Here is a 13,871-nt window from a genome sequence, read left to right as displayed (position 1 = left end):
TCAGCAAACAAAGGCACAAACATCAGTACAAGGTAAGTGTTTCCTTAAAATAATTGTAAGTATTGAGCTCGGGCGAGTTCCACAAAACCTGGTTTCTGCTCCACTCCGTTGGTGTTCATCAGAAACTTCCTTCACCATGGAATGGAGTTTAGTCAGCTAGCATTAGCATTGTCTTTACATTATGATGGAAACTAAGTGAAAACATCTCTTTCTAAACAGTACCACGCTGTGGAATAGGCTACGGAATAGCAAACTGTGCCTTCATTTAAAAACAACAAAATTATTGTTATTTTTCAACCAACCTGAAATGTCTTCCAGTGACAGCATTTTGAGACACAAGACTTAAATATGCTTTCCTGCCAAATTGGCTACTGAACTTGAAGACAATGCTGTCCATTGCTAAATGGTCCTTGCTATCCGGGATCCTTGAGACGTGCCTACCTCATTGAAGTTGAAATGTAAAATTGTAAGGGTTAAGGTTAGGTTCAGGTAAGGGTTATGGTTCAGGTTAGGGTTAGGGTAAAAGTTAAGGTTAGAGTTAGGGTTTAGGATAGGGTCGTCCCAAGGATCCACACTAGCAGTGAATTTTTTTATTTTTTTTTATGTATGTTTATATGAATATTGCTATCAACAAAAGAATAAGCTAATTTGATATAACCTACAGCAGAAAATAGAATATCGTCTTTCTAATGATGTCAACTTTATTTCTCAACTCCTAATATTGAGCAAATTACACTCATTGCCACTCATTACACTCACTGGAGTGTCTGACATAGCCTTTGAAAAAGCACCCGGCTGCTGCTAACCTTTCTTGGCTTGGACATACATTTTTGCCAACACATGGCTCACCTTTGTTTAACCAGCTACACAGCTGCTTTTAGCTAAATGTGTTTTGAGTAACTTTTTTTTTCTACCAAATATATACATTTTAAAATGTTGTTTACTTCTAACTGCCAATATAATTCACCTGATGATCAGACAGGACATGTGGAAAAAATAAAATMTCTTAACATATGATGGAGGTCTCTGGGTCACCGGTTTGTCACTGCGCAGGTCCCTGGGCAAGAAAAGGTTGAAGACCTCTGATCTAGGGTGGTTTACACGATGAAGTTGTCCCCCGCATTGGCAAATACTATCCACATGGTGGCGACAGTGAAGCGCTTTTTTCCCTGTGCCATTGTTGATTTTAAAGGTGGTATGGAATGGATGTGATGGATGTGACCTTCTCTGTTTAATGGCATACAATCACTTTTTTATCACGCCCAGGCTATTTCACAACCTTTTAAATCCATGCCAAAAATGAAAGCTTTCGATGGACATCACATTACACATTTCATATGAAACGTATTGCCTGATGAGACCTGCGTTGGTTAACCGACCCTACATGATACATCGATAAATTAAATTGATAGTATATGATAGGAAAGTGTTTTTCTCCCCTCTCTCCCTATCTCTCTCTCACACACACGCACGCACACACACACCGACAACCCATGCTGTTATTTTATACGACTCCATTGTGCGTAGGCTAATGGCAGTATACTGAATACATTACTGTAAATAATGCAGTTACCATAAACAGAGACCTGACATCATCTATGACAACAAGAGGACAAAGGCCCCACCTCCCATCCTTGTACCTCTCAAGTTGGGAAGGAATCTCAATATACCCTTCTGAGGCTCTTACATAACACTTCTAACAACCCCCCCACCTGCCCCCCCCAAAAAATGTAGTAATTTAATATTGTTAGCACAGGTACTGTAGGAAACTGAGTTGATGGTTGGTGTCATTATTCTAAACATCAGAGAAACCTATGAAGTATTTCCTGTTACAATCTCTTCTCCAGAGGAAATGTATTTTCTCCTCAAATCATTTTTTTAACACTGAAAATCTAAAAATGAATGAAATTGGGTTATAGTCCAGTTGAAATGGCTAGTAATGATGATTAAGTATTGATAGAAACAGGCCTACACATCAACTTGATTTCTTATAGTGATGCAGATAAAAGGAATAATGTGAAAATGATGGATTTCATGTTGTAACTTTGCCTAATAGCTAAAGAGCACTATTCTACTTTCTGGCAGACAATGGACCAAGAGAAGTAAATATGTCCAGAAGTAAAAACTTTTATTTTGTCCCAAAAAAATCCTATTTCAAAAAGTATTACTTAATACATGGCAGGAATTACAACAATAATAAAATGGTTAATTGCAAAATTACATAATATTTATATATTTAATATCCAAAATACATTGCATATATGAAGTAGCAGTTCCCTTTCATTGAACATTACTATTTATGAGAGGTGGACGTAAAGGGTACATTTTTTATTATTACCTTCATGTTAAATTTAACAAATTCCCTTTAGTTCAAACGACTAAACCAATGGAGCTTCAAGAGATGCTTCCTGTGAATATTAGGGGTGTCTGCGCTCATTTGCATAATATACCTGGCCAATTTAAAGGCACAGACAAAAGCTGCCAATTTCTGTCCGGTATGAAACATGAAAAGTGTTGTTGGCCTATTTTACAATTAAAAGCAACCATAACCATGGTATATACAGAATAACAGATGGACTATAGATATAGGATTATGATTCAAGCAGGCATTTGTGGTTTTTGATAATAACTAGAACAAATCTTGTGTTCACAAATAAAAAAAATAAAAAATAAAAAACGTAAAAATGTATTGCCCAAATGTACAGATATAAAACGTTTAAAAATGTTGAACATACTACATATCAGTAACGGACTTTTAAAAAATTGCATTTTTGACCGAGGTCAACTCGTATTAATTCTCTTGACTTTTTAAAACTGTCACATATGAAAATAACTCTGCATAATTTATACAGTAAGTTGCTTTAATGCCTAGTTGACCGATGTTCACAAAATAATAAAAAATATGTCTGACGAACGCACAGCGTTCGTGAATCTGAGGATTTCTCTGTTTTCATCCTTTCTTACTTTACGGGTTTTGTTCTTTATTTAGTAAACCATTTATTTTCAAGAAGTACTGAGACAAAGTCCAGATTCAGCTGTTTAAATACACTTGTTTCTTTCATACAAAAAACTTGAACCATCTGAAAATGCACGTTTTAAAATGGCAGTACTGTATGAATGCACAGAGACAGTTAGGTGAGGGTTGACATGACATGACATAGTGCTATGGTAAGTTACTCTGTGTCGACACTTGACTGGCCTGGACAGAAGAGGGAGAGACCACCGTGAGACACGTAGCTCTTCTAGAAACAACTYTGATTGTCAAATTGATGATGTGTTCCATGGACCAGAGGGCATTCACATTAATAATGACTTGGTCCAACAAAATATCCGGGAATGGAAAGAACCAATGGCTGAAGAGGACAAACATAGTTACTGTAACAACAGTCAACTGGTGTGTGACCCCCTGAAAACATAGCTACAGTGCTTCACATCCAACTCTTGTCTCCAACTCGCCTACTTCCAGTTTGGAGGATAAGTTAAGTGTGAATCAATGGCATATTCCAGTTGCCAACATTTCATGTTCATTCAGTGCTGAGAAGTCCTTTTCTTTGGAGCCCTACCTCCACAGTTCCAGATGATGCTCCGCATACATAAAGGGTTGCAGACGGACTGACAAACTGATAACAGAACATCAGACAGACAGACATGATGTGGATCTGAGACCCCAGAGACTGAAATGAGGAACAAGGCAAGAGCTTCACTGTATGAGGAAAATGTAGATTGAGACCCACAGAGAATGGGTCCATGTCTGTGATCAGGCACACAGTAGGTATGAGAGCCTCTATGGTCTCTTGATAAGGCTGCGTCTGTGTGGGCAACCGTGTCCAGATTTTGGGGGCACTCTGAACTGGCCCATGGGTGCAGCTTTCAGAGGACAGAAAGGCAGAAAAAACACAGACGCACTGTTATGCACATCAGCAAAAGAAAACAAACATGGAAAAAGTATTGTCTTGTAAATAAGTAGTACTTCATTTGGATCCAGTTTTTTTAATCCTTCAGTTAGTGTCCTTCATTTTGCCAGTTAAGAGCAGACTTTGGGTGGAGGCGGAGAATCCCCCTTTCTCTCGGTCTCAGTTGATTTAATTTCATTGCGAGAGTGCAAGTCAGCCTTGGTAGGTTTGGTTTTGGGGAGAGGAGGGGAGGGGAGGTTGGGGGAAGATGTCACGGTGCAGTGGGGTTTAGTAGTAACTGCCCAGGTGGGAGGGCACATGGGAGTTGGGGTGGCGGGGGACGCTGTGGTTGGGGTAGATGCCCCCTGGGGAGCTCCAGTATGGAGCGGTGGGTCCAAAGAAGTTAGAAGAGGTGACGGGCATGGAGGGAGGGTGTGGGGACATGAAGTTGACTTTCTGTTGGTGGGCATGGTAGGAGGGCACGTATGCCAGGTCCGAGGGGTATTTGTACATGGAGGACTCGGTGGGGTGGGGCTGCAGGGCCTGGGCGATGCCGTGGAAGTCAAACTTGTAGGCGTAGCGCTTGCCGTGCACCTTGGTCATGATGTTCTTGTCGTAGTAGTATCGCAGGGCGCGGCTCAGCTTGTCGTAGTTCATGTTGGGCTTGCTCTTCCTCTCGCCCCAGCGCCTCGCCACCTCGTCAGGGTCAGTCATCTTGAACTCTCCGTTGGTGCCCTCCCAGGTGATGCAGCCGGCATTGGCGCTGTCTGACAGGAGCTCCAGCAGGAACTGCCACAGCTGGATCTGTCCTGAACCTGACCAGGACACACACAGTTCAAATCAACAGCTGTTCTATAACTGAACACCTAACAGCCAGCTGATCAAAGACCCATAACTCATTATGTACTTCCTGAATACTGCAATAAAGTAGAATGCCAATTCTAAAGAAGAATTCCAACAATTCTCAGCAGATAAAAATGTCAATTTTAAAGAGCAATACACCAGGGCCATAATGAAGCAATGTATGTTGTGAAATGTAGTTGACATCGAATATACTGTATGATTGGTCTCATACATTCTCTCGCACAAACCTGGGTTGGCCAGTCGGCTGCTGGTGGGCCCCAGGATCTGGTAAGGATCTGTGGAGAGAGAAAGAGGTCTGTTAGTCTGTATCTATCACTATACATTAGGTTGACACTCATCCCAGTGAGATGGGTGTAACCCACTGTCTTAGGTGGAGTGCACACACATGATGGAAGGAATGAGCAGTGTGAAATACATTACCTGGCTGAGGTCTGGGCTGTTCAGTGGACTTGGACACGTTCTGTGTGACCACCGGCGAGCCTGAAGAGGAAGGGGTTGGGAGGGGAAAGAAACAGGAGGAAAGAAAGCCAGTTGGGCGGTCATGGATAAACCACGGTACACATCTTAACGGCACGTCAGCCCCGTTCCAAAGAAAACAGGGCAGTAACTGGTGGCTAGGGTAAGTGCTTAAAGTTCCCAGATTTCAGGGTTTGACGACTGAGGATTTAATCACTGGTGGTCTGCCTTGCGTGCTTGGGTTGAGAGTGGGCTCTCACAAATCGCTCTATAAAGCTTTGAGCTTTGGGGCGGCAGGTAGCCTAGTGGGGCGGCAGGTAGCCTGTACTACTAATATGACATATAGCTGATATAATGTACTACTAATATGACATATAGCTGATATAATGTCCTACTAATATGAAATATGAGCTGATATAATGTTACTACTTAATATGACATATAGCTGATATAATGTCCTACTAAGCTGATATAATGTCCTACTAATATGACATATAGCTGATATAATGTACTACTAATATGAAATATAGCTGATATAATGATGGGTCTGAGTATTGGGCCAGTAACCGAAAGGTTGATGGATCGAATCCCCAAGCTGCCATTGTCAAAATCTGTTATTCTGCCCCTGAACCAGGCTGTCATTGTTAACAAGAATTTGTTGTTAACTGACTTGCCTAGTTAAATAAAGGTTAAAAAAAGAATATGATGCATGATGGGTAGGACCATATAGTAATTCCTTGTGTGTCCTTCTTTCTGCGACTCAGAGTATGTTTACCTTTTCCACTGTGCATGTTGTTCGACCATCCAGTCCGCCGTACAGCATCATATGATGGGTCTGAGAAGCAGAGAGAGAGATTTGTCAACATTAAACACTTCCTAACATTTAATATTGGAGTATTTCATTTATTTCTCCTATAGACGTGTTGGCTGACATCGTCATAAAAATGATGCACACGCATCGATGAGGCAGAAGGCCGTGTGTTATGATTCTGAACCGTCAGATAGCTAGCAACAATTACAAGAAGCTGCCATCTATTTATGTTTCCAATAAACATTGGAGGTGAAAATAGTTTACATGTTGTCAACAATCTAAACCAACCCTGACTGTTTTGCCCCATAGTTGCGCACACATCGGTTTTGTTGCTAAACAACCAAGCAGCCTATACACGAGTGGGAAATAAACTGATTCTAACTCGACAACATGAACCGTCCACCATCTCATAATATACACTAGTCCTGAATTAAAAGGGGTAGTGGCTCTTTTCGATATGTGGCTGTGTATGTTCTTGATTGTGCTCTCTACCTCCCCATCTGCAAGCAAACCCATCTCAGGAACACAACTTGGCTTTATACGAGCAACGAGATTGTCACAGAAATAAGGCAGGGAAATTATGCCAAGAGCCGGCTATAAAAAGGTTTGCCTGCCTATCCAAGCCTGTCCAAGAAACCATGTGCAGCAGGATATCTGGCCCAGGTAATGTGGGTTTATCTGGCATACAACTATGTCTCAAAAATAGAGTGACAAGTTTCATAAGCAGGTTGCACCATGGTGACCACAAACAGGAGGGGAAGATACACACATACAGACACAAAACAGACAGATAGACATCCTAGAAATGGATGATTGTAAAATGCTGCAACAGTAACTGAGTTGGAAAGAATTGCCCCACGTTTGCGAGGTTCACAACTGACTGAATGTGGTCTGGGAAGCTGGATTGCTACCAGTTGTAATCAGTATCCTTGACATGTGCAGATATAAAAGAGGATGTATATTTTCTCCATCAAGGCATCAAAAGCAGTATTGCACATTCTAAATTGAAAGAAGATACAATTTCATCTTCATTTGGCTGGCAATGACTGTAGCACCCCTGAAAGTTAGCTTTGTTACCGGCTAAGACTGTACCACATGCTGAGAGTCACTAGACAAGAGGACATATAACAGCCAGTGAAGCAAGACACACATCTAACCGACGTAATGTTCTACTAATATGACATATAGCTGATATAATGTCCTACTAATATGACATATAGCTGATATAATGTACTACTAATATGACATATTAGCGATGATATAATGCACTACTAATATGACATATAGCTGATATAATGTCCTACTAATCATGACCATATAGCTGATATAATGTCACGTACTAATATGAAATATAGCCTGATCTAATGTACTACTAATATGACATATAGCTGATATAATGTACTACTAATATGACATATAGCTGATATAATGTCACTACTAATATGACATATAGCTATGATATTATATGTACTACTATTATGACATTATAGCTGAATATAATGTCTACTAAATTGAAATATAGCTGAATATAATGTCCTACTAATATGACTATAGCTGATATAATGTCCTACTAATATGACATATAGCTGATATAATGTATACTAATATGACATATAGCTGATATAATGTCTACTATATGAAATATAGCTGATATAATGTCCTTACTAATATGACATATAGCTGATATATGTCCTACTAATATGAATTATAGCTGATATAATGTACTACTATATACATATAGCTATATAATGTCTACTAATATGATATAGCTGATATAATGTACTACAATATGAGCATATAGCTGATATAATGTACTACTAATATGACATACTTAAGCTGATATAAATGTCTCTTACTAATATGACAATAAGCTTAATATGTCACATGATATACTTGATTACTACTAATATGACATATAGCTGATATAATTTCCTACTAATATGACATATAGCTGATATAATGTCCTACTAATATGAAATATAGCTGATATAATGTCCTACTAACATGACATATAGCTGATATAATGTCCTACTAATATGAAATATAACCGATGTAATGTCATACATTATAATGACTATAAAAATCTTTTAATGTTAAAATTGTCATGTCACCAGTGTTTTTACGCTTGGTTACATAAGTGGTGATCATATAAGGCCCTGCTGAGTTCAACATCAGCAAGACACAGCAGGTGTCTAACGTGAAGACGTAAGATTCTAGATCGTAGTGTGTGTGTGGGTGTGTGTCACGTTACATATACAGCCAATGTGACAGCTAGAACATAACATGCTTCACAGTGGTGATGCAGACACCCGTCTTTTACAGGAGGTCTTGACACAACTAACCTTCCAACACCCCATAATGTGGCTCCCTCTGACTCATCAGTGACCTCAGCATCTAGAACTGGTTGAGATCCATGTCATGGCTTCTCTAAACATTATCCAACACTGCCCTCTACTGGTCAGAAGCATGCTAATCTTATATAACAAACATTTGGAAATGCAGAGTTTCCACTGGTTTACTTCAACCAACATTGAATAAATCAAAATGCACGTCCACTTTAGTGTTGAGTACTTCTCAACCACAAACTTGATTCAAAGCTGTAATAGAAAAAAACACTCTGGCTTTCTAGAAGGCAATATCACTAGAAAGTGTTTTATTGTCTCTCATAAATTATAAATCTATAATGAAAATTGGAAAACATTTCGCATTTAATCACATCTCGGAACACTTTCACAGGATGTTATTTAAACTTATTTCCTTTTACTCATGTGTGTTTGTGCTTTATAAAAGTATTGGATGAAATACCACAGTGTGCCATCACAGCAGCAAGATGTGTGACCTGTTTCCACAAGAAAAGGGCAACCAGTGAAGAACAAACACCATTGTAAAAACAACCTATATTTATGTTTATTTATTTTCCCTTTTGTAATGTAACTATTTGCACATAATATGACATTTGTAATGTCTTTATTCTTTTGGAACTTTTCTGAGTGTAATGTTTACTGTTCATTTTTATTGTTTATTTAACTTTTGTTTATTATCTAGTTCACTTGCTTTGGCAATGTTAACATATGTTTCCCATGCCAATAAAGCCCTTAATTGAATTGAGAGAGAGAGAGAATAACAGTCGGGGTCTCAGCAGAGGCGGTCAGGTCCATGCTGCAGTGGGCTGGTGGGATAGTCTAGGAGCAACGACTGGATGAGGGAGAGTCTAAGAGAGTTGTGTTTCCTGCCTGCAGACAACCCCTCTTTGTTTTACTGCCCCCCCCCCCCCCCCTCTGTGAAAAAAACATACAGGGCTACCTCCTTCCAAAAGAGAAGTGTCACAAACAGAAGGGGTTGAGAAGAGAGAGAGAGAGAGAGAGAGAGAGAGAACCAAGAGACCCAGGCAGACGAAACACAACATTGGAATGTGAAAAGAAAACAATGGCGTTGTATCCCGCTACTGTCTGATGAAGAGTGGAGGAGGTGGTTGGATAGACTACGCTCGGCTCTTTTGACATGAGAGAGGGTCACATCCCTGCAATATCCTCATATTAAGGGTTCACCACTATAGACAGTGGGGAAGTTCCTATACCTTATTCGATTAGGGTCTGAGTCAGACCAGAGGGGCAGGGGTGGACATGAGACGTAAGTGGAGCACCATTCAGCAGAGGAGATGAGAGGAGAGGAGAGATGAGGAGCCAAGAGGAGGAGAGGAGAGGAGAGTGGGCAGCCAGGCAGACAGACTGGGAAGGACGACCAGAGTCCAGATGAGCACAGCAGGTCAGGAACACAGTCAGCCATGCAAACTCAACAGACACCCCAGAAGTATGGCACATCGGAGTCCCTCTCCCTCTTTTTCCAGGCTCTCTCTGAGTGGAGCCAGTTTCCACTCTGGGCTGGGGTGTGGTGCAACACTCACTCGTCCTGGGAGACTTGACTGCAGACCAGCTATTCAAAACAAGGGCTGAGAACCAGCGAGAGAGAAGTCTAGTCATGGACCGCTTTTAACCCACAGTCTCAGCCAAAGACACAGACTCAGACAGAGCAGGGCTTTTTATACTGTATACAGGTGTTTTAAAAGCCATCTGTGTGAGAAAAGAAAATAGGTATTTGAGGAAGAGGCAGATGCCAATCTTTAGCATACACAATGGACATACAATGAATAGAGTACTGTATGTATGCCTGGCTATACTGTACAACCAATGTAAATCAGCAGTCCTCCACTTGGGAGGCCATAGAGGGAAAGATAAAAGACAAAGAATAGCCCATCAATCTCTAAAGCTTCCCTCTCTGTGAACACTGAGGAGCCATGTGGTAAATCACTGAATCTCCAAACTATCTCCCTGTACCCTTTAGCTCAACACACATGCAAGCAAGCACATGAACACACACACACACTTTTCATGGCTGCTGCATTCCATGTTTTATTTGCTAACTTTTATTCATAACCTAGCTTTTTACACCAGACAGTCTGGAAAAGATTTGGAGGTCTCCTGCTGAATAATGGTGCTTACTATACCCTGAGAGAGCTGAGATGGTATGTGACCCTTTTCTACAGGCAATATGACTGTGAACATCTGGCGATAGAAAGTTGATAAAAGTCTCAATGCTGGCATTTCTTGAAGCAAAAGGAGCACTGTTATTATGGTAGCCCATAATAGAAATCACTTCTGTGTGTTGGGGAAATGGTGTTGAGGGGAGATCACCTGCTAGGTCTGCCATTCAGAATACCTGCCACTGACAACCAGGAAGAATCGGGCAGAGGTGACACTGCAGAATCTTATTGAGCATGTCTATTGTTGTTTGTCTATGTCTATTGTCTAAAACTCCCAAAATAAAATAAAAATCTCATCGAGCATGCCCATTGGCCTGATGGTATGAACCAGGGTGAGAACGGTGAAGCTCAGCGGTGGAATAGAACAGTGAAGCTCAGCGGTGGAATAGAACAGTGACGCTCAGCGGTGGAATAGAACAGTGACGCTCAGCGGTGGAATAGAACAGTGAAGCTCAGTGGTGGAATAGAACAGTGAAGCTCAGCGGTGGAATAGAACAGTGAAGCTCAGCGGTGGAATAGAACAGTGAAGCTCAGGGACATGAGACGTAAGTGGAGCACCATTACAGCAGAGGAGATGAGAGAAGGGGAGAATGAGGAGCCAAGAGGAGGAGAGGAGAGGAGAGTGGCAACCAGGCGAACAGACTGGAAGGACGACCAGAGTCCAGATGAGCAAGAGGTCAGGAAACACAGTCAGCCATGCAAACTCAACAGACACCCAGAAAGTAGCACAATCGCTCTCCGCTCTTTTCCGAAACGGCTGCACTCGAATGAAGTATGTATCTGAGGCATAGTAGGGTGTGGAATAGAACGGTGAAAGCTCAGTGGTGAAATAGAACAGTTGAGGGTCAGGTGTTGGAATAGAACAGCCATAGCTCAATTGTGGTGGAAATAGAACAGTGTAGTCAGGGTGGATACTAGAGGGAACAGAACAGCTTGTGTTCTCGCGTGCTAAGGAAAGAAACAGTATTTCGCTCAGCCGGTGGACTAGAAGGGAACAGAACAGTGATAGCTTACGGTGGGACTAGAGGGAATCAGAGACAAGTGTAGCTCAGCCGTGGACTTCAGTGCAGCGTGTAAGGTGTCTCAGCGTGACTAGAGGGATAGAACAGAGGTAGCTCAGCAGGGAAAGAACAGTGTAGCTCAGCGCGTGTGTGGAACAGAACAGTGTAGCTCAGCGGTTGGACTAGAGGGGAACAGAAACAGTGGTAGCTTCAGCGGTGGACAGAGGGAACAGGAACAGTTGACTAAGCGGTGGGACAGAGGGAACAGAACAGTGTAGCTCAGCGGGCTGGACTGGAGGAACAGAACAGTGTAGCTTAGCGGTGGACTAGAGGGAACAGAACAGTGTAGGTCAGTGGTGGACTGGAGGGAACAGAAACAGTTGATGCAGCGGTGGACTAGAGGGAACAGAACGTGCTTGGTGCTTAGCGGATGTGGACTAGAGGGAACAAACAGTGGTAGGTCAGGTAGGGACTGGAGGGAACAGAAAAACAGTGCAGCTCAGCGGTGGACTGGAGGAACATGAACAGTGAGCTCAGCGGTGGACTGGAGGAACAGAACAGTGTTAGCTCAGCGCTGGACTAGGGGGAACAGAACAGTGTAGCTTAGCGGGGTACTAGAAGGAACAAGAACAGTGCTAGCTCAGCAGGCGGGTACTAGAGGGAACAGACAGGCAGCTGGTCTCCTCAGCGTGGACTGGAGGGAACAGAACAGTGTAGCTCAGCGGTGGAATAGAACAGTGTAGCTCAGCGGGACTAGAGGAACAGAAACAGTGTAGCTCAGTGGGCGGTACTAGAGGGAAACAGAACAGTAGCTCAGCGCCGTACTAGAGGGAACAGAACAGTGCAGCTCAGCGGTGGACTGGAGGGAACAGAAACAGTGTAGCTCAGCGGTGGACTGGAGTGGGAACAGAAACAGTGTGCTCGGGCTCATCGCGGGGTAACTAGAGGGAACAGAACAGGTGTACTCAGCCGGTGGACTGGAGGAACAGAACAGTGTACTCAAGCCCGCGGTGGTACTAGAGGGAACAGAACAGTGTAGCTCAGCGGGCGGGTACTAGAGGGAACAGAAACAGTGCAAGCTCAGCGGTTGGACTGGAGGAACAGAAACAGTGTAGCTTAGCGGGGTACTAAGGGGAACAGAACAGTGTAGCTCAGCGGTCGAAGTTAATAGGGGGAACAGAACATTGTGCAGCTTCACGGTGGACTGGAGGGAACAGAACAGTGTAGCCTCAGCGGGCGGGTACTAGAGGGAACAGAACAGTTGTAGCTCAGTTGGGTACTAAGGGAACAGAACAGTGCCAGCTCAGCGGTTGGACTGAGGGGAACAGAACAGCTGTAGCTCAGCGGGGGTTACTAGTCAGGGAACAGAACAGTGTAGCTCAGCGGGTACTTAGAGGGAACCAGAACAGTGCAGCTCAGCCGGTGGACTGGAGGGGTGTGTTAAACATTTTATTAGTCTCTTCCTCTCTCCCTACCTAGATACCCACCCTTTTCCTGTGAGCCAGGATATCACTGTTATTGCAGCCCTTCTCATGTACTGTATTGGTGGTGATCTTCACGGTCCACATGTAAAGGATAGTACCTCATTTCACAGACACTTAATATAGGCTATGCGGGCTCTGACGCACCAAGTCTGGAACCAACGGGACCCTGAACAGCTTCTACCCCCAAACCATAAGACAGCTAAAATAGTTCATTAAATAGTTAAACCAAAATAGCTGCCTGGACTACCTGCATTGACCCTTTTGGACTAACTTTTTTGACTCATCATACGCTGCTGCTACTGTTTACTATCTGCCACTTTTATTCCTAGTATACAGTATGAACCATATCTGCCTCAATTACCACATCGACTCGGTACTGGTACCCGTGTATATAGCCAAGTATATAGCCAAGTATTATTGACTCTGACGAACACCCATAGTACATGTCCGGTTGTTTGCTCTACGTACGTCCACAGGCCTCCACAAAAACTCCATCTGAAGGTCCCCCGGTGCCAGTTTGAAAAAAATGTATGGAAAGTCTATATGGAGACTGTTTAGTTCCAAGCGAATTCAGGTTATATCTCTCAGATATTAGGACACACACTTCAGAACAACACTTCCTTTAGATATTTATTTTGGACTGTTGTGAATCTGTTTGTTCAATGCGTTTGTATGGGGCTTTTTTTATACTTCAAAAGCGGTATTCCAATTCAAAATCAAATAGCCACATTGGTCCTTGGTATGACCTTCTATACAACAAGCAATTTCCATATAGCCTCTTAGTAGAACCCCCCCCCCCCCCAAGACATGCTTAGACTGTGG

At 42.5% G+C, this 13,871-nt stretch overlaps 1 protein-coding gene across 3 annotated transcripts in view; it reads right to left on the bottom strand.

The window, feature by feature from the left end:
- Window positions 1-2,107: 2,107 nt before the first annotated feature.
- Window positions 2,108-13,871, bottom strand: part of LOC111982811 (Friend leukemia integration 1 transcription factor) — a 146,807-nt gene continuing 135,043 nt past the window's right edge. For 2 of the 3 annotated variants that reach the window (XM_024014415.1, XM_024014418.1), the window contains 4 exons: window positions 5,989-6,048; window positions 5,178-5,237; window positions 4,985-5,032; window positions 2,108-4,708 (listed from right to left, as the gene is read on the bottom strand). In XM_024014415.1, the coding sequence (XP_023870183.1) occupies window positions 4,182-4,708; window positions 4,985-5,032; window positions 5,178-5,237; window positions 5,989-6,048 (695 nt within the window). In that variant the 3' untranslated portion in view covers window positions 2,108-4,181. The remainder of the gene's footprint in view (window positions 4,709-4,984; window positions 5,033-5,177; window positions 5,238-5,988; window positions 6,049-13,871) is intronic. The other variant, XM_070434201.1, reaches the window with a different exon arrangement.

Source organism: Salvelinus sp. IW2-2015, linkage group LG22, assembly GCF_002910315.2.
Source record: "Salvelinus sp. IW2-2015 linkage group LG22, ASM291031v2, whole genome shotgun sequence".
NCBI classification, from domain to species: Eukaryota; Metazoa; Chordata; class Actinopteri; order Salmoniformes; family Salmonidae; genus Salvelinus; species Salvelinus sp. IW2-2015.
The sequence above is the reverse complement of the archived record's forward strand: the minus strand, read 5'-3'. Positions and strand labels throughout refer to the sequence as shown.